Below are 18,110 nucleotides of genomic sequence, written 5' to 3'. Positions count from 1 at the left end.
ATCTAGCAGTAGGTTTAGTGGGTTTGCTTCAGCGCTTAAATAAAACAGGGTTAATGTCTAAACACCTGAGGCTGGGCTAAAACCCCCTGCATACCTGTAGCTGTGTGGCCTGGTGGATGAAAGAGGCAGCCAGGTTCTGTTGGGTAGCCTCCTTCAGCAGGGATGTTACCTGCTCAACCTGCTGCTCGAGGTGCTCCTGCATCTCAACCACAGCCTGGAAAATAAACCCATGTTCTCTGTGAAAAATAAGGACTTCAGGACTGTACGTTAAACACAACATGTAAATAGAGAGACACACTATATATAGATACAGGGATCGATAGATCGATAATATTTAGATGGCAAAAGCACCTGTAGTTGTTCAAGTCTCAGCATCCCACTGAAGTCATTAATGTTTTGGTGAAGAGCCGACTGGTGAGAGGTGAAGGCTGCATGCAACTCTTTGAGGTTTCTCTGTTGGTTATGAAGACAACACACATCCTGTGAACTGCCGCATGCACGCTACAAATCCTTTATGTTGAATGAGAAAGAAAAGCTTCTAAAAAGAGATTGAGTGCAGTTACAAATGAGTTAGGGAAGGGAAGGTAGGAAGAGGGCAGGCTCTTATGTGTTATGTAGAGGAGGTGATGCAGTGACACAAGAGTCACACAGCTCATCAGCCCCGGTGAGACAACAGTGGGACGAAACATTTCACGCTACACCTGTGTGTTTGTGTTCCTGCTCGCACATTTATATCCCAGTTGTGACGAGATCTGACCTGTTGCTTGGAAGTTTCCTCCTGCACGTTCCTGAGCTCCATCTCTCTGCTGCGCAGTGCAACTTGGACCAAAGGAACGACTCTGCTCAGGTCATCAACACACCGCTGACCGCACTCTGACCCCAGAACACCGCTGACCTTTGACCCCTGAGAGACCAGCTCACTGCTGAGGGTGGACAACTCTGTCGACAGACTCTAAAGTGATAGAGATTTCCCCACTATAACACAGCAGTCAAATCCTGATTTAGATTATACATGGGTGTAAATTGATTCTTGTTCAGGTTTAAGTGGCAGCAAAAAATATTCTACCTACTTATTGTTATTAATATCTCTATACTGTTTTCTTTTAAATGTGTGACCAAAGTCGATGCCTCCACTTTCTTCTCCTTTATGTGCTGATTGCTGTCTTGCATTGTCTGCATCTTCATGTTATGTACTCATGCACAAATATTTGCTCTTTTGGGACAATAATGTTAATCTTGTCCAAAAGAAAATTTAAATTATATTTACTAAAAATGTAACCTGAATCAATTAAATATTAAAAACAAACTGTGTCTCATTCTTTCTTACTTTTTCTTTACCTTATTTATGACTTTGAATGATTTTTCATTTCAAATTAGAGAAAGTGAACCTTGTGGAGTGTTTATGTTACAGTGAAGAGCAGCACCTGCAGCTGCAGCAGCCTCGGCTGTGCATCTTCATCATGCGTCTCCCCATCAGGTGAGAGCAGCACGTTGTTGATGGAGGACAGACACAAGGAGGCTCCGTCCAGCACATGAAACAAACCCTCGTCCAGCATCTGATGGGAGCCACCAACAGAGGAGGTCTGGGGTTCAGAGAGGTTAGTCACAGTGTTAACAAAACCTCAATTTTACTACTCAGACAGATATTTAATCTGGACTTCTTGGATTCTCAAGAACCCGAATCAGGGAAAACCAGAGGAGGAGGCCTCATTCCAGCATCACTCTCCTCTTACTCTTCTCTGTCACTTTTGTTGTGTTTTGTGTTTCTTTTAGTAACGTGTGATGTCAAAATACAGTATGTGTCCTGTGGTGAGCAATGAAAGAAACAACAAGACGGGGATTCCATCTGAGCTCTCAGGCCGAGTCTCATTTCCAGCTCACTTTAAATTTAATCAGATTCCATTCAAAAGGAGAGAGCAAGCTGATGTGTTTTTGTTATTTATGTCTTGTCTAACAAACCATCCTTGCAGGACCCTTTCCTGTTACTTCCGGTTCGTGACGCTTCTTTTTTTTAATTCTAATGGAGACATTTTACATCACACGGTCACTTTGGGACATTACCGGAGAGAAGGTGATGGACACAGACTCTAAAAGGATTCCGTTGAATGCAATAGCACATTCATAAAGATTTTACTAATTGTAAAAATTACTTGAATGAACAGCTGGAGCAACTTAAAACTGAACATATTGTCAGACTGCGTGGATTTGGATGATTTCTCCAAATTAAAACCAGCTTAAGTTGATGGATTTCGAAGTTATAATATTTTTGTTCAATTTATGTCAATACCCAATTTATCTGTCGCAGTAGACAGGAGACAACTTTAGCCTCACTAGAATATGTTAAAAAAACTGTAGCACTGCAATTTTCTCTGATGCAAATGATCAGCTGATCCACTCTCGCAGATCCTGTTATTACATGGCAGCTGCACATGCACTGTCTTCTGGATTTGCCCAGAGCCTGCATGCAGCGTTTGCCGTGAGTAAATCAAGGGCACCGACACCGCAAGCTACTGTATAGAGGTGTGTTATTTTAATATCTAGTATTAGAGTGGGGTAGGATGGATTCTTTAACTAAGGCTGATCACCTCCGATACATCTTTCGGCTCCTTGCAGTTTTCCCAAACCTCGGAAGCATGTCTCCAGCACAAAGCCAACTAAAGTCCAGAGGGTCAAATGTCACAACCTGAATGTTCTCTGATAAACAGCCATGATGACAGCTCCTCACCTGATTCAGAGGCTCTGCTGCTTTTTGTCCCAGCTCTCTCAGATGGCTGATGTGGGTTTGGAGCTCTTTCAGGTTTTGTGCGCCAATCATACTTCCTGCTGTTCCATCACTACGCTTCATAGATGAGTCTGTCACCTTCAGAGAGAGAGCGAGACAGAGAGAGTCACATATAGTGAGAAGCTGCCACATATAAAGAGAAAAACATCAGAAGAAAAGTCAGACACACACACACACACGCGACTCTTATCAAGCCCTGCAGGAGTTCCCATAACACCAAAGACACAACAAAGTGCCTACTGCTCAAAGAAGGTGATAATCAAGCATGGTGAGAACACCGATTTTTCCTCTTTTTTTGTATTTGAAAAGTGATAATCAAGCACTTCAGCTCTCACGAAGAAGGCCTTACCTCAGAGGGAGGAAGCAGCCAGCTCTGCTCCAAAGCCAGGAGCCGACTGTGAAGGTGATCCCACTTCTTCTGAGCGGAGTCCTCCTCCACATCAACCCCAGCAGGAGCCAACCTGCAGGGAGAGAAAAAAGCTGAACATTAACACTTCATTTCACTTCAACTTTCCTTTTCTGTTCGCTCCTTTCTTTTTCACTTTGTTTTTTCTGTCGCCCTGTCTGTCTTTGTCCCCTGATGGTGGACCGAAGGAGTCTGTGCATGTCCCTGCTGGTCCCCTCTAATCGATGAAGATGTAATAAAACTAAGTAGACAGGAAAAAATTAAATACAGTATGTTGTCCAGTACATAACTACCTCTTTAGATATGCAGTATATTTGTCATTTTTTAGTGCACAAATTGGCCAAACTTGACCTGTTTCAAGATGCTGACAGCTTTTTTTTTTTTTTTTTTTTTTTTACATAAATAGATGTTTATGATTGAAACAAGCAGCATTGTTTTTTTGAAAGTGTATTTTGTGGAGTATTTAATGTGTCTTTACAAAGCAGGAAATGAGGGGAGATATGAGGAGGGAAAGATGCAACAAAAGGACTTAAAGCTCCGGGGCATCGTCACATAATTACTTTAAGAAGATCATGTAGTGAAGCAAACATTAGCACAAAGTACGAAACCTATAGATAGTGAAGCTGGAGAGTGTGTGAGAATCTGTCTGCTGACTCTGCTAATTTTGATTGATTCAGATTTTAGTGCTATTTCTTTGGAAACTGTCCAAACAGGACTTAAAAAAAAATGTATATTTATTATTGTTGTTATTATTATCAATATTATTATGTTTCAGCAACGGTCTCTGCATGGTTGGAAAATGTTTAAACAATTTATAAGAAAATGTATCATATCTGAGGGTGAAATGAATCTTCTTAATCTTTTTCTTAACCCTTTTGCGTTTACCTGTAGTTATGTAGACGCTTTCATCCAAAGAGACTAAGAAGTGAGGTACTAGGCAGCAAAATATTAAAGTCAGGGAGAAATCTTTAACCAAAGTACTCTGAGAAGAAGTGTGTCTGTTTCATCAGATGCAAATGCAAGAAAAAAAACCACATGGAATTAATTTTTTTATAAAGATTTAAGTACATAGGGATTTACAAAGAGTTGTGTTTTCACTTTTAGTTTTTTTTATTGGTTTTATTTGAATATTGGCAGTGAGGCTGCTGAGCGTGCAAAGTTTGAAAGATTGTTCCACCATCACTGGACTACTGAGTTAAAGAGTTTCGTGGTAGGTAGCAGAGCGCAGTGGGGGAGGGACTGTAGATCTGAATGTGGGAATTCCTGTAGGTAGCAGCTCTGTAGCTGGGAGCCAGAGCTTTGAACCAGCTACTGGAAGCCAGTGCAGAGATGTGAAAAGTCATGTGAGGTGTGTCCTCTTTGGCTGATGCTGAGTGACCCTTAAAGGGCATTTGACTTTACCTCTTCTTCTTCTTCTTTGTCTGTTCCTTTCGGCTGCTCCCTTTCAGGGGTCGCCACAGCGAATCATGTGCCTTCATCTAACTCTGTCCTCTGCATCCTCTTCACTCACACCAACTAACTTCATGTCCTCTCTCACTACATCCATAAATCTCCTCTTTGGTCTTCCTCTAGACCTCCTGCCTGGCAGCTCCAACCTCAGCATCCTTCTACCGATATATTCACAGTTTCTCCTCTTAACATGTCCAAACCACCTCAATCTGGCCTCTCTGACTTTATCTCCAAAACATCTAACATGAGCTGTCCCTCTGATGTACTCATTCCTGATCCTGTCCATCCTCGTCACTCCCAAAGAGAACCTCAACATCTTAAGCTCTGCTACCTCCAGCTCTGCCTCCTGTCTTTTCTTCAGTGCCACTGTCTCTAAGCCGAACAACATTGCTGGTCTCACCACCGTCTTGAACACCTTTCCTTTCATTCTCGCATTTGACTTTACCTGTACTGGCCCAAACTGTTCACTATCAATCTGCCTGACTTTTCTGTTTCAGCAGTAAAATAAACAGCGATAACAAGAAAAATTAAATAAAAGAGGGAGAAACGTCACTGTGCGAAGTAACAACAAAGCACGTGCACATGACATAATACTCAGCCCAGAGTAGAGACACAAGCAATGACTCGTATAAGACCATATACTGCACCGTGGCGACAGCTGCCTCGGCTCCTGGCTGCACAGTAGAGCTCTGCTGCCGTGCCGGGAGATGGCCTGGGTCAGTGCTCTCTGCTCAGTCAGCTCCTGCTCCAGCTCCTGCACACACAACAAGACGTTCACGTAGATGAAAAGATATCACTTTGAGTTTTAGACTTTTCTGTCTGAAGCTTGCTGTGAGTACATGTGGTCTCACTTCAGCTTTGCTTTTCTGTTCTCTCCTTTCTTTTTCACTTTGTTCTTTTCTGTCGCCCTGTCTGTCAGACGTTTGCATTCATGTTACATGACTATGCTGACTTATATAATGTCCTCTTCTTGTGTATGAATAATGTTGTTGGTTTTTAAATTTCAACAAATCTGGATGGTAAAAGTTCAAACGAAGCCTGCATATCAATAAATTCTACTTCTTTTACATTAAGGTTTGTAGGTCTTGACCTTTTTAAAGCTACAGATTAACTTGACTCTTTGCTTAAATTTGAAACTACAGACCTTCTGCTGCTGCAGGCTGCACTGCCTGAGGAGTTTGTTTCTCGGTGAGGAGAAGATCATCTGAACGCTGCTGCTGCGCTGCAACTTAGAGAAGAGACGAGAAGAAAGATTCATTATTAAGATAAAATAAGATCTTGTCCTGCTGGTGCACTACTGACTGGTTACAGGATCAACACCCTGAAGACCTCTTACCTTTTTTGTGTAGTTAAATGATATAAACTGACACAAAAGAGTATCTTCAGATCCTGCAGACTTGAGTGGGGCCCTAACCCCAAAAGACCTACACATAGTTCTGCTTAACACACGAGAGTATGAAACTAAACAAACCTGCTTCACACCAAGCAGGAAATCACTGAATCATGAGGTACTGGTGAGCACGTAATGCTTTATTTGCAAAGCTGTTAATGATTATCAGGGAGTGACTCTGACACATGTGCAGCGTCCGCTCTGCTGTCAATAGCAAAAGCATGTTTTAAAGCTGTGACTACAGCTACACTCATTTATACCTCATCATACTTTGAGATTTCCACTCAGATTTCCTCCTTGTTAAAGGATTCTGTCCTCACCTTATGTCCATCTCTCTAGGCATTTTCTCTGTGTCTTATTCCTGAGATGACAGAACAGTTATTGTGGTTCCGTGTCACAGAAAGAAACATGGGAGAAAAATAGTAAAGTACTTTTACTTTTAAATTGGGTTATTTTTTTTTGGTCCTTTCGTCTCATCCCGTGAGTTCAGTGTGGCCGCAGCTGATCATTGCCCGCATGTTGATTTGGCACAGTTTTGACGGCGGATGTCCTTGAAGACGCAACCCTCCCTAATTTCTACCGGGCTTGGACCAGCACTGGGAGGGGAACGGGCTGTTAGGGGTTCAGTTCACTTTGACATATAGCCGGGATCGGGGATGGAACCGCTGGCCCTGCTGTGTTCCGCGGTTTACTGCCTTACCAACTCAGCTACAGAAGCCCCTTAAAGTACTTTTACTTTTAATACTTTACGTAAAATATCAATCATGTACTTCTAATTAAGTGGAAATGTCACTGGGTACGTTTACTTTTACTAGGGTACATTGTTGTTTGTGTATTTGTACTTTTACTTTAGTACAGTTTTTGATAACATCATCCACCACTGTACAAAACTACATGTAAACTACTTTAGTACCTGCATGGAAAAGACAAAAACAAGTGTGAGATTGTTTGTGCTTACTGTAAACGATGATCTGATAAAAGTTCTATTAGTTTTATGTTTCTGCACATAAAGACTGTGCGTGTACCTGTTCCTGCGACTCTCTGTGGCCGACCGTCCTCTCCTCTTCCTGTCTGTCTTGTAGCAGCTGCTGGAAGGACACCAAGTTGGCCTTCAGGAGTTCCAGTTTAGACGACAGCAGCTCAGCCATCTTCTGCTGGGACCTTACGGCTCCCATGTCGTCCTGCGGCTGCAGTGAAGAGAGGCTCGCCACCTTCTGCTCGATCTCCAGCAACATCTCCTGCACATGAACACAAACAGGCTCGTGTCAGATCTCCCGCTCAGTTGGATAATGTTTGTCCACTTTTGGTTGTTAGTTTTCTCTGACATATTGTGTCAGTGTTTTTGTTGTTTTCCTGTCTCTTTGGAAGTGTTTTTTATCCCCTGTAATGCTCAGAAGCTCTGGTCAGTGGCCCTCTGACCTCTGTGGACCCGTTTAATAATCCATCCGTGCATCTCCTTTCATTACTTACACGTTAACTATTCAACAATTCCGGGCAATGTTGACAATTTAACGCATCGACTTTTTTCTTTTCTTTTCAAAATCCTGCTTTGTGTGTTTTTTTTTTTTTACTACTACTACTAATTACTACTTCCTCATGAAGGATCTCCTGACTCTCCCACGTGCTCTGCCATCACTGGAATTTGTTACATGTAAATGTAAGACAGGCCCCAAGTGTGGACATATTTAAATCCAGGCAGTTATGTCTCTCTTTTTTCTACAGCCTTTTTACAACCCGAGCAATAACTTTCTATAACTTTATTGTATTGGCAAATGTGCTTTGTTTGTTTTTATGTATTTATTAATTTCTAGGAAGGTTTGTTGGTTTTATGCATTTAACATTAACGTTCTTTTTTTTGTAAAGTATTTTGAGTTGCCTCATGTATTGTTTACGTATTAAGGACCTCTTTCATTGCCATCAGCCAATCAGAATTCGGGATTTTCACATTTAAAGACAGGATCCTTTTGTTCACCTGCCAGTCACACTCTTGTTTGTATTTAGCTTTTGCTTTTAGCTTTTGGACTTTTTAGACTTTTTTTAGACCCCTGTATTTTCACCTTCACCTTGTTTCCAGCTCTCCTTATTTTAAAAACCAGTGGTTGCAATGAAAGTAGATTATGAGGTCAGTTGTGAAAGATGTATAAATGTACTGTATGTTGTATGATGTTGAAATTAGATTTGGTTCATGAATGAGTTGAGACATCCCCGTAAACACGAGCTTGTGGTGCATTTGAATAGGAGAGTCACGTGTCTCTGCCCACAGTTTCATTCGAAAGTGACATGTGGCTCTGCGATGAGTTTGAAACGTTAAAGGAAGTTACAGTCTCAAGGGTAAACAGGGAGTGAATCAAAGGAGGAACAAACCTGCCAAGGCTTTGAGTAAAGACATAAAGGGAGAGCGTGTGAGGACATGAGTCTATTGAAGACCTTTATGCCATAAATGAGTCATGCAGATCACCAAACAGAGGCAGCAAATAAATCAGAGATACTGTACTTGTAATGTACACGACATGACTGTATGTATTGCTTTTGGCAAAATGGAAACTTTTTAGAAACTCACCTTCTTTCAAATAACCCAATTGCAGCTCAATGCATTTTAAGAATTGAAAGTTCATCTAAGCAGCAGGCAGTTTTTCAACTAATTCTGCAGGAATAAAAATCCACAAAACTGTGGAAACATGCTTTGTTTTCCAGAAAGGAACATTTGTCTATCTACTGTATGTTCAACTTAGTCATTTAGGTCACAAGGTCTGCAGAGAATGGTTCAATCATTTCTTTAATTTAACAATTTCCCAACAGGCTTTGCCTGGCTAATGCTCTTCAACTGTCTTCAATATAAGGAGACATAAATCAACATATTAAGTAGCTGCAGCAGCACTGTAACTGTTAACATCTCCAGTTTGAGTCTGCAACTCTTTCGTTTTGGAGATGATGGCTGCAAAGCATGACTAACTGAAGCGTTACCATAATACTGATACATTTCTAAAGCATGAGAGAGTCTCCGCAGATTAGAAAAGCAGCACAAACGTTTGATCATGGAATGTTTGCTGAAAGTCATTTTTCATTCCCCACCACCAGTGGTTGGAATGGACTGTCCTACTTGCAGTAGTGGACTTGAAGGAAACCTTAGAGGCAATAAGATCGGAGCAAGTGAAATGAATGAACTCTGTCCACTAAATCATCTGAGAGTGAACAGAGCTCAGAACAAAGCAGCAACAATGTTTTACAGCCAATAAAGCTATGACAAAAAAAAAACAAAAAAAAAACTGGCTGTACAAAGAAAATTATATGTGGTAAATTATGCAAATATTAATGAAAAGACAAATGCGTTTGTTTCTTTCTTAATGCCACTATAACGATGCTTTCAGTTTGGATCTTCTCATCCTGAAGCTGTCAGTCAGCAGATTAAAGAGGCCCACACACAGCAGATATATGAAATACAAATGAATGGTGTCACTACCTGCACTACTGTGCTATCAGCACTGAGATAATAAAAACAAACATATCAGTGACCTATGACCCTAATCTATGGCATCCAACGGCAAACGCACACACAAACACACACTGCTGTGGGACAGACATGTAAACATGTCCTTAACAGACTTTGCATTCCTAGCTGATGAGCTTTGACTTCTCGCTGCACAATGCTGTCTACAGTTCTTACATCATACATCAGACTAACAAACAAGCTCGGTGGAAGTTTCATCCTCTGAGCTTCCAAAACATCCTCGGAGTGCAGTTTTTTAACGTTGGTGATGGAGCAAGAAGTGGTATAGGGAGCATGACTTTACCCATCAGTCGTATCTTGCTCACAAATTGTGCAATTTGAAATATTTGTTAAGCTAATCATTGTTATCATTAGCTGCTTAACGCACACAGACAGAGGAGGAGGAGCACGGTCACGGTCATGATCCCAGACTGAAAAACTATTTTAACTTTGCAGCTCCTATAGCAACAACACACCGTCACTGTCACTGTCATTTGAGCACTTTCAAACTTCATGAGGTCACTGCTTTGTCACACAGTGAAAATCATTGAGTTAGAGCTTCTGTTGATTCCAAACAAACTAATAATATAACATAAGAGCAGCTGTTTGGATGAAATACGGACTCTGTAGTGACTAGTAAACTCACCAGATGATTGACAGAATGGCTTATATAGCATGTTGCTTCTCATTCACACACACGCAAACACACTGATGGTGGTGGCTGCCATTCAAGGTGCTCACCCGACCCACCAGGAGCTAATTGGGGTTCAGCGTCTTGCCCAAGGACACTTCCGACACATAGCCAGGAGGGACCGGAAATTGAACCACTGACACTGTGGTGTGTGGACGACTGCCTTGCAACTGAGCTCCGGTGGCTCTTCTCCTGGGCTTTTTGCAAGGAGCTGGAAAATTTTCAGTGTTTCGTACGTAAACAACCAGCTCATTGTTTGTGCACGATCCATATTCTCAAAGTCCACTTCTGTTTATAAGTTACTGTGGAAAGTTTTGCACAGCTTCCAAAAAACAGATAGAAAACAAAATAAAGCCAACTTTTGTTGTCATTTTAAAAACAAAGTGAAATCCCCTTTTTTTTTCTCGTAAACTGAGTCACATTTAAAAATCAGACCTGTTCATTTTAAACACATTATAAACAGCATTACTTTCATCACCATATACACTTTTCATTATTCTAACTTTGGTTTAGCCCAAATATCAGCAGCCCCACTACCTGTTACTTACTTTTAGTGCAAACCCAGATTCTCTGAACAGACAAATGAAAACAAAAGAAGAAAATATACATAGTATTTTTTAAGACTAAAACTGAAAAATGGTTTGAGCTTCAGACACTCAATTTTATGAATAACTATTTTCCCAGGATTCAGACACAGGGAGAAGTCCAGTAAGCTCAGAGTTTATCATCTGCAGATTAGTAGTGTTAAATCCGACATACATAGCCACTGTGGCAAAATAATGCTTTGATTTTTTTTTTTTCTCAAAGCCCCTTTAGCGTCAAAATATAAATTCACGGTATTAATAGAAAAACAGAGACGAGCATTGGAAAGAAAAAGGTTACCGCTAAACAGCACAGAGAAATAATCCTTGACTGTAAATGCCTATTTCATGTTTAAATAAAACTGTCATTCGTGGCCTAGACATCTAAACATTTTTAAACAGAACCACATTTTTTGACCTGGAGGGGAGGGGGCCTACCTGACAGGTGAGGAGCTGCTGCTCCACGCTGTCCTGCATGGCAGGTGAATTGGCATCTACCAGGCTCCTCTGGGCTTTCTGGAGCCACAGCTCAAGCTGGCCAACTCTATCCAGGAATCCATGGAGGGCGCGTTGACTAGGGCAGTGCCCAGACTGGAACCTAGGCTGCTCCAGCCCCTGTGACACAAACACAACACACCTGGCTGAGCCTTCCTGCTCCAGTATTACAGAATTAGTGTGCAGAGAGGGAGAGAGAGAAGATAAGAGCTAAAAATGGCTTTGAAGCAAACTGTAGCTTAAAGCTGAGCCTACCAATACAGGTCGTAGCTCCTGCTTTTCTATATTAATACTTAAGTGTAATTCAAGCTCTCACAAAGCCAATTTCAGCCTCCGCCTGCATGTCCCTCTCAGCTCCACCCACCTGGAGCCGAAACCACTTCCTGGAGCGATGGTTGGGCTCCAGTGACAGCGACTCTTAACCACAGGACGAGTGAGACGGAAGGACAGTGAAAGCAAACAGGCCTCAGGCTGCAGGGGTGGAGCTGAGACTGAGGGCCGGGTGAGCTGAGTAATCACTAAACACAGAATACACACACTTTCACACTTCCTCATTCAGCTGTGGATTTAGTCTGTAGCTGTCAATCATGTGAAAACTTTAGATTTAAAGATTGTTGACTTTTTAAGATGAACTATTTTGTTAAATGCCAAGTTCATTCACAAAAAAAGTCCCCGGCATTCGGTTGCTAAGAAACTACCAATGACACCAAGAGTCAACAAACCTGTTTCAGTGTCTGCACTAATCACGTGACTGAAAGCTTCACCTGGGTTTGATGACGTCTAATGTGAAAGTAAAGAGGCCTCTAGTTGTGAAAGTATAGTCAGGTACAAAGTCAGGAAAACTTATTTCACTTTTAGTTTTACTACCTTGAAATAACTTTAGTTGTTTCTTTAATGAATTGTTCCTCTTCAGTTTTTTTTACCAGCCACAATTTGCAGTATATCAATGCATCAAGGTCAAAGTTTAGAATGAAACTGTATTGAATGCACATAATTAGTTAATTTTGTAACACATTTTAGTGATTCCAGGCCACAAATCATTGATTTGACTGCAGATGACTACATTTAGGTAACAAATGGACTTCCACTAATCATTCGTCTCACTAATGATTAATGTTGGCCCTCGAATCACTAATTTCAAACATATTTTCCAAATTTGCTCCCCCGTCTCCTCCAGGGCTCAAGCTGAATATAAATGCACCAAAATATAATGCAAATGAAACCAGTGTGAGTAAAGTCTCCACATCAAACCACTGTAAAACTGGCTGACAGCGACACCGTTCTGTCAACTCCAGGCCGTACGTCTGCCTCCACTCCTGTGCTGTTAAGAGGGTGAAGAGGACGGCGTCAGTGAGTGTCATGTTCTGCTGCAGAGTCTGAACGTGGAGGTGGGAGGCTCTGAGGCCCGTGTTTGTTCTGCTGATGTTTTATTGACTTGAGGTGGTGTGTGTGTTGATTACAGCTCGTGTTATTTCTTCAAAACTGGGCTTTGAGACCACAGAAAACTACTGTCCCCTCAGAGATTTCTGATCTTGAAACGTAGTGGTCTCCTCACCAAGTGTACACTGGTTTTGTACAGGTATGTGTGCTGTGTGTGTGTATATACTCTGTGTGTCTTCAGCCGCTCTGGGTGGCTGTCATTCCCCCTCCATGCAAGCCCCCTCTGTCCTTTCATGAGCTCCTGACACAGAAAAAGAGAGACGGAGGAGTATATCATTGTCGTGGGTTTATTTGTATTTGTAATCTCGAGGGGATACGTAGACACACTGGAAAGTCAAAAGTGGAACATTGTAGTAGAACAGCACACGCATTGTGATGTAAGACATTTCAGTATCGCTGCTTTCAGGTGAAAACTTTGTATCTCCAAAACTGTCTGCTTCTCACTCCTAGTGTACTTGTCTTGGACTATCAAATATAAAAAATGAGCCGTCTAACACAAGAGTAAGAGACTTCTTTTGATTATTTGGAGTTACATGGTCTTCACCTGCCAAGAGTAGCGTATTAATCAGTTATATCAAACCAGTGCACTGTCATGGCCAGTTAAAAAGACACATTTTAAAAGATGTAGAGTAAAGGCAGCTTTTAAATTCTGTCTCTGCAGTATCAGTCTCCTCACTGTCCTACTGTCAGAGAGTGACTGAGCAGTTACTCCATCAATGACCTATGTAAACAACAATTTATTGTAAAGTTCAGCTTATGGTAATTTAAAAAAAAAAGAAAGGTGAATGCATATAAGCAGGCAAACCCTGTATTCTAACATATAGGATCTGGAGATGCTGGTAGATGAGCTACTTTAACTCAGCATTTCCTATATGAAACATTATAAAACATTGTTCACAAAATATCTCTATTAGAACACTTTGTTTCTGCCTTATATCAAAACATATTAACCCGTTAGAATCAGGGTCCATGCAAAAGCTTATTACAGACTCTTAAAAAACCATCCACCATCGGTTTGGCCTCAGCTTTTGGAAAAATAGCAACCATCACCTTGAACTCCACTCCACACAATGTGCTGTGTGATGGTGAACCACATCCCACTGGTGTCCACGTGTCACCAAATAGGCAGAAAAAGCTCAGTAATCGTATATAAGTAAATACATATTAAAAATAAGAAAAAGTGCATATTTAGCACACAACTGAATAAATCTAAGAATTTAAATCATGTAGATTCATCCACTGCTTTGGTTTCATAATGCAACAAGTAACACAGATAAACCATCTAAAGTCGAAGGTAAACAAAACTCTGAACATTACAAACCAATATCTGAGATTCTCTGCCATGTAAATGCACTGAGGGTTAAAAGTAATACATCTCTGGAAGAACTTGGGCAGCTAGGTTTGGTGCTGGAAGGTTGTTCTAGAAAGAATATTTTAAAATTTCTTTAAAGGAAAAAAAATGTAAAAAAAAAAAAAAAAAAAAGAAACACAAGTTCCAGCTCTTGTTCAAGAAGATTCTAGAAGCCCTGAAACTTGTGCTTGAGGAGAAGTCTGGAGATCCGGGTGTTCCAGAACTTGTTCAGCAAGAACTCTGAAGATCTAGAAATCTATAGTTGATTCTAGTGGCCGTTACGCATTTTGTCATCAGACAAAGAGAAGACTGGGAGATCTACAACAGGTTGTAAAAGAAAATCCATGTTGTAGCTTTTGTTCTAGAAGACATCAGGGGTCCCAAGGTTTATTTGTATGAAAATAAGATGGTTCTCGAGAATAGAGTGTTGACTTTAGAGAAATCTAGGACTTTCAATATTTTTAAAAAGGTAGTTCTAATTATACAAATGAATACAAGAAGATACTTTTATACAAGTTGTACAAAAAAGAAAAAGTTTCAAAAATTGTGTCTGCAAATAAGAATGTCCCATGTTTCGAGTTGATTCAAGAAACATCATGAGCTAACTTACAGCTGGTTCATTTAGATTTGGTAGAAGAGGAGGCTCACGTTACAGATTATGTTCTGGAATACAGACTAGAAAAAGCTCAAGGATTTATTCAAGAAGATTACAGATAAGTACACGCTAGGATAAATACAATGATTTATAACGTAGGTTCTAGAAGAGGATGGTGGTTCTATGATTGGTGTCAGAAAAACAATGAAAAGCCTACGGTTTATTCTACAAGATGCTTTGCTTGTAACTCTAGAAGTAGTTCTAGTCTTAGATTCAGAAAGAAAGTTCAAATTAAATACGTTCTAGCTCTAGGAAACTACACATTTTTGCTGGGACCCAGAGTCAGACTTGGAGACTTTTACGGTCGAGGCTGTGTTTACCATGCTCTCAGACTGCGACTGGGTTCTGATTGTGGCCAGGGGTTGTGATAAAGCTTCAGATGAACTTGCTTCTGGGGCGTCAGTGAGGCCCTCAACATCCTGAAGAAACATGAGCAGGGTTAGAAGATCAGTCAGGTGAGTCAGTTAAATGGATTGATCATTTACTCTAGAGGGTTTTAACAAGATGATGAGTCAGTTATTATTACACACTGTTAAATAATAGCATTACAACAATTATTATTATTTATTATTATTATTATTATTATTATTATTATTATTATTATCATCATCATCTTGTATAAAATTAAAATTGAAAAAATGATAAAACAAATGACTCTTGTGTTGATATTAATACTACAAAACCCTAAAACTGACATTGCAATTGACACACTTGGTTTGGCACAGAACATCATGGGATAATCTCAGATTTGCTAATCACACAACTGCAAGCAACTGCTAATAAGAAACAAAAGTCCACCAAAACCTCTCACTGGTGTCAACAAATCCTACAAAAAAGATGAAAAATTGATTTTCTGTTTGTTCTTACTGCAGACATCTTTTACATAGCTAAAATATACAGACACAGACTAAAAAAAAAGGATTGATTTTTGATTCAACAGGTAATTTTAAATAACAAAGGAAAATAGCTCGGACAGATTTCTTAGAAAACATAAATAATCAAAATTACAGTGATCTTTCAACTGGTTTCCTGCAATTAGCATCACACTCATTTAGTTTATATAAATTAGAGACAAGTCACCATATTGTTTACTTTAGCCTATTGTATTATTAGAGATATTCTGTTAAGTCAAAAATCTAAAGCAAAGTCTTCTTTCATTTCTTATTTTTTTCTTTTATTACAGTTTTGAGTTATTTCAGAGAAAATTGCAGGTTCATCAATATTAGTGGAAGTGTAACAATAGTTTTATCATAGTTTGTATATACATTGCTTTTCAAAAACAGCTGGGTACTGTGATTTCTAGCAAACAAACAAAGGTGACTAGTGTACTTGCTGAGGATAGATGGGGATTTGGTTCCCTACCCAGTATTTACTGTAAGTCTTTTGATACACATCCAGAAGTTGTTAGTAGGATCAATTGATTGTAAATTCTGGTGTTTTCTTTGGTTTAGTACCAAGCAGTTGACACTAAATAATTCAGTTACCTGTTCATCGTTTCCAGTCGGCTCTGTGCTTTGTCCAGTGGCAGTGTCAGTCTCTTCTGAGACTTCAGGTTCCTGGCATCAACAACGACACGCATTAAAATAGTCTTTAAAAACAACTATATTAATATGATAAATGGTCTAAAGAGAAAACACAGTCAGTAACCTTTCATCAGATTCTACGGTGCAGTTACACATTACAAACACTGTTTGATACTGCCATCTAGAGGAAGAGCACTATATCCTAAACAGGGATGCAGGAGGTTTGAAGACGAAAATAAAGGAAGTGGAAACTGCAGTGATTGTATTACGGGTCAGGAAAGGGTCTGATATGATGAGGGAGATGGAAGTAGAGATGAAGAGAGTCAAACAATTCAGTGATGTGGAGAGCAGAGTGACCCAGGTCAAAGATTGTCAGAGATTAGATCAATAACATAACTAGATTATTTGGATTTCTAACATCGGGATGAGTGATATGGTCTCCATTGTCTTAATAATCTACAGGAAAAGAATTGTTGAACTTTATATTACTATTCCTATAAATACAGTACTTCTAGAAATCATCAAGAGTGGTAAATTCCTCCCATCTAAATTAGATGTTGCTGACCTTGGGTAACAAGCATCTCTGGGTTGGGGGGGGGGGGAAGATGACCAAAAGGACAGAACAGAGAATAGTGAACAATAGTGAAAGGTTTTCTACGGCAGGTCTCAATCTTCTTTACCTCGGGAGAAGTGCCCAGGAAAACATCCCAGAGCCACCACATAATACCTCCTCCACCTTCTTCCACTCTCTGCTCCTCACTCCCTTTATTCTCTCCAGCTCGTTCAGCCTGGAGCACGCCTTGATGCTCCCGCTGCTGACATGGAAACACGCTCATGTGCAGAGTCACACAGAAAATAGGGGGAGGTTAAAAGTGCATCTGGGACACTGCCTTGCAAATTGACCACAGTTCCTGCCACTGATAATTTTTAGTTTGGGTTTTTTTTTTGTTTTTTTTGCATTAGAAGCAGCTATAATGTACATAACCTCTTCAGTGTCTGATTGTTAATTGCTGAGATATTATAGAAAACTTTCCACTCAATAAAATTACATTTGGTAAAGATTTATCCCATAGACTAAGTAAGATGTGGTAAAAATTGTTTTATGAATCATTGTTAAAAGTCATCACAGGATGTGTTACAGAAGCAAAATTCGGTACAATATAGGTCAGATTAAAATATTTGATGTGTGTTGTAAAGAATCGGCTACTCTTTTCATGTCATGTGATGATTTGTTTGGCATCTATAAACTCTGGGATCTTCATTACAAATTTAAAAAAAAGTCCGCTTGAGTGCTCAGCATGCATTCATGAGAAATTTGCCTGGGGAGGGAGACATGATGGCCAATATTTAGATGGAAAAATATCTTGCGGCTAATAAACACGATGTCCCAGTATCTGCACTTTTAACAGTCAAAAATATTTCCAGTTGAAAAATTAGTAATATTAAGCATGCAGGGACGAACAAACAATAACTTTAGGTGAAGTACATTTTGTTAATGACACAAGGGTGGGTGATCCATGCTTGTTAGGGAAACCACTCTACACTTTGCCCTACCACACCAGAAAGGAGCAAACTAACTTAAGAACCACCTTCTAAGACTACAGGGTGAGTATCTGATATTCAAATCACACGTTCATAATCATAAAATGGTGCAGCATCCATCAGTGTTGTTATTTTAGCAAGAGAAGAGAGAAGAATGGTTCTCTGGCTCTCTTACCTGAGTGCTGTCAGAGGTCAAAGACAATCTCTGTTCAGGTGAGGTCTGCTCCACGGTCAGCAGTGCGGCTCCAGATCGCTTTAGTACATCCTCTTCCACGTGGGCAATTCTGATTTGGCCCTGCTCTGATTCTTCCTTCTAAG

General features: G+C 40.2%; 1 protein-coding gene across 1 annotated transcript in view; it reads right to left on the bottom strand.

Annotated features, from left to right (window-relative positions):
* syne2b (spectrin repeat containing, nuclear envelope 2b) overlaps positions 1 to 18,110 on the bottom strand; it is a 121,491-nt gene that overhangs the window by 40,536 nt on the left and 62,845 nt on the right. The window contains exons 74-88 of the mRNA XM_067480370.1: positions 17,968 to 18,105; positions 16,931 to 17,065; positions 16,212 to 16,283; positions 15,048 to 15,146; positions 12,888 to 12,962; positions 11,225 to 11,401; positions 7,053 to 7,265; positions 5,782 to 5,865; positions 5,285 to 5,391; positions 3,132 to 3,243; positions 2,726 to 2,860; positions 1,425 to 1,583; positions 758 to 952; positions 352 to 453; positions 95 to 214 (exon numbers count right to left, since the gene is read on the bottom strand). Of these exons, the coding sequence (XP_067336471.1) occupies positions 95 to 214; positions 352 to 453; positions 758 to 952; positions 1,425 to 1,583; positions 2,726 to 2,860; positions 3,132 to 3,243; positions 5,285 to 5,391; positions 5,782 to 5,865; positions 7,053 to 7,265; positions 11,225 to 11,401; positions 12,888 to 12,962; positions 15,048 to 15,146; positions 16,212 to 16,283; positions 16,931 to 17,065; positions 17,968 to 18,105 (1,923 nt within the window). The remainder of the gene's footprint in view (positions 1 to 94; positions 215 to 351; positions 454 to 757; positions 953 to 1,424; positions 1,584 to 2,725; positions 2,861 to 3,131; positions 3,244 to 5,284; positions 5,392 to 5,781; positions 5,866 to 7,052; positions 7,266 to 11,224; positions 11,402 to 12,887; positions 12,963 to 15,047; positions 15,147 to 16,211; positions 16,284 to 16,930; positions 17,066 to 17,967; positions 18,106 to 18,110) is intronic.

The sequence above is a fragment of the Channa argus genome, chromosome 16, assembly GCF_033026475.1.
Source record: "Channa argus isolate prfri chromosome 16, Channa argus male v1.0, whole genome shotgun sequence".
NCBI lineage: Eukaryota > Metazoa > Chordata > Actinopteri > Anabantiformes > Channidae > Channa > Channa argus.
Note: the sequence above shows the minus strand (reverse complement) of the source record. Positions and strands in the feature narration are given on the sequence as shown.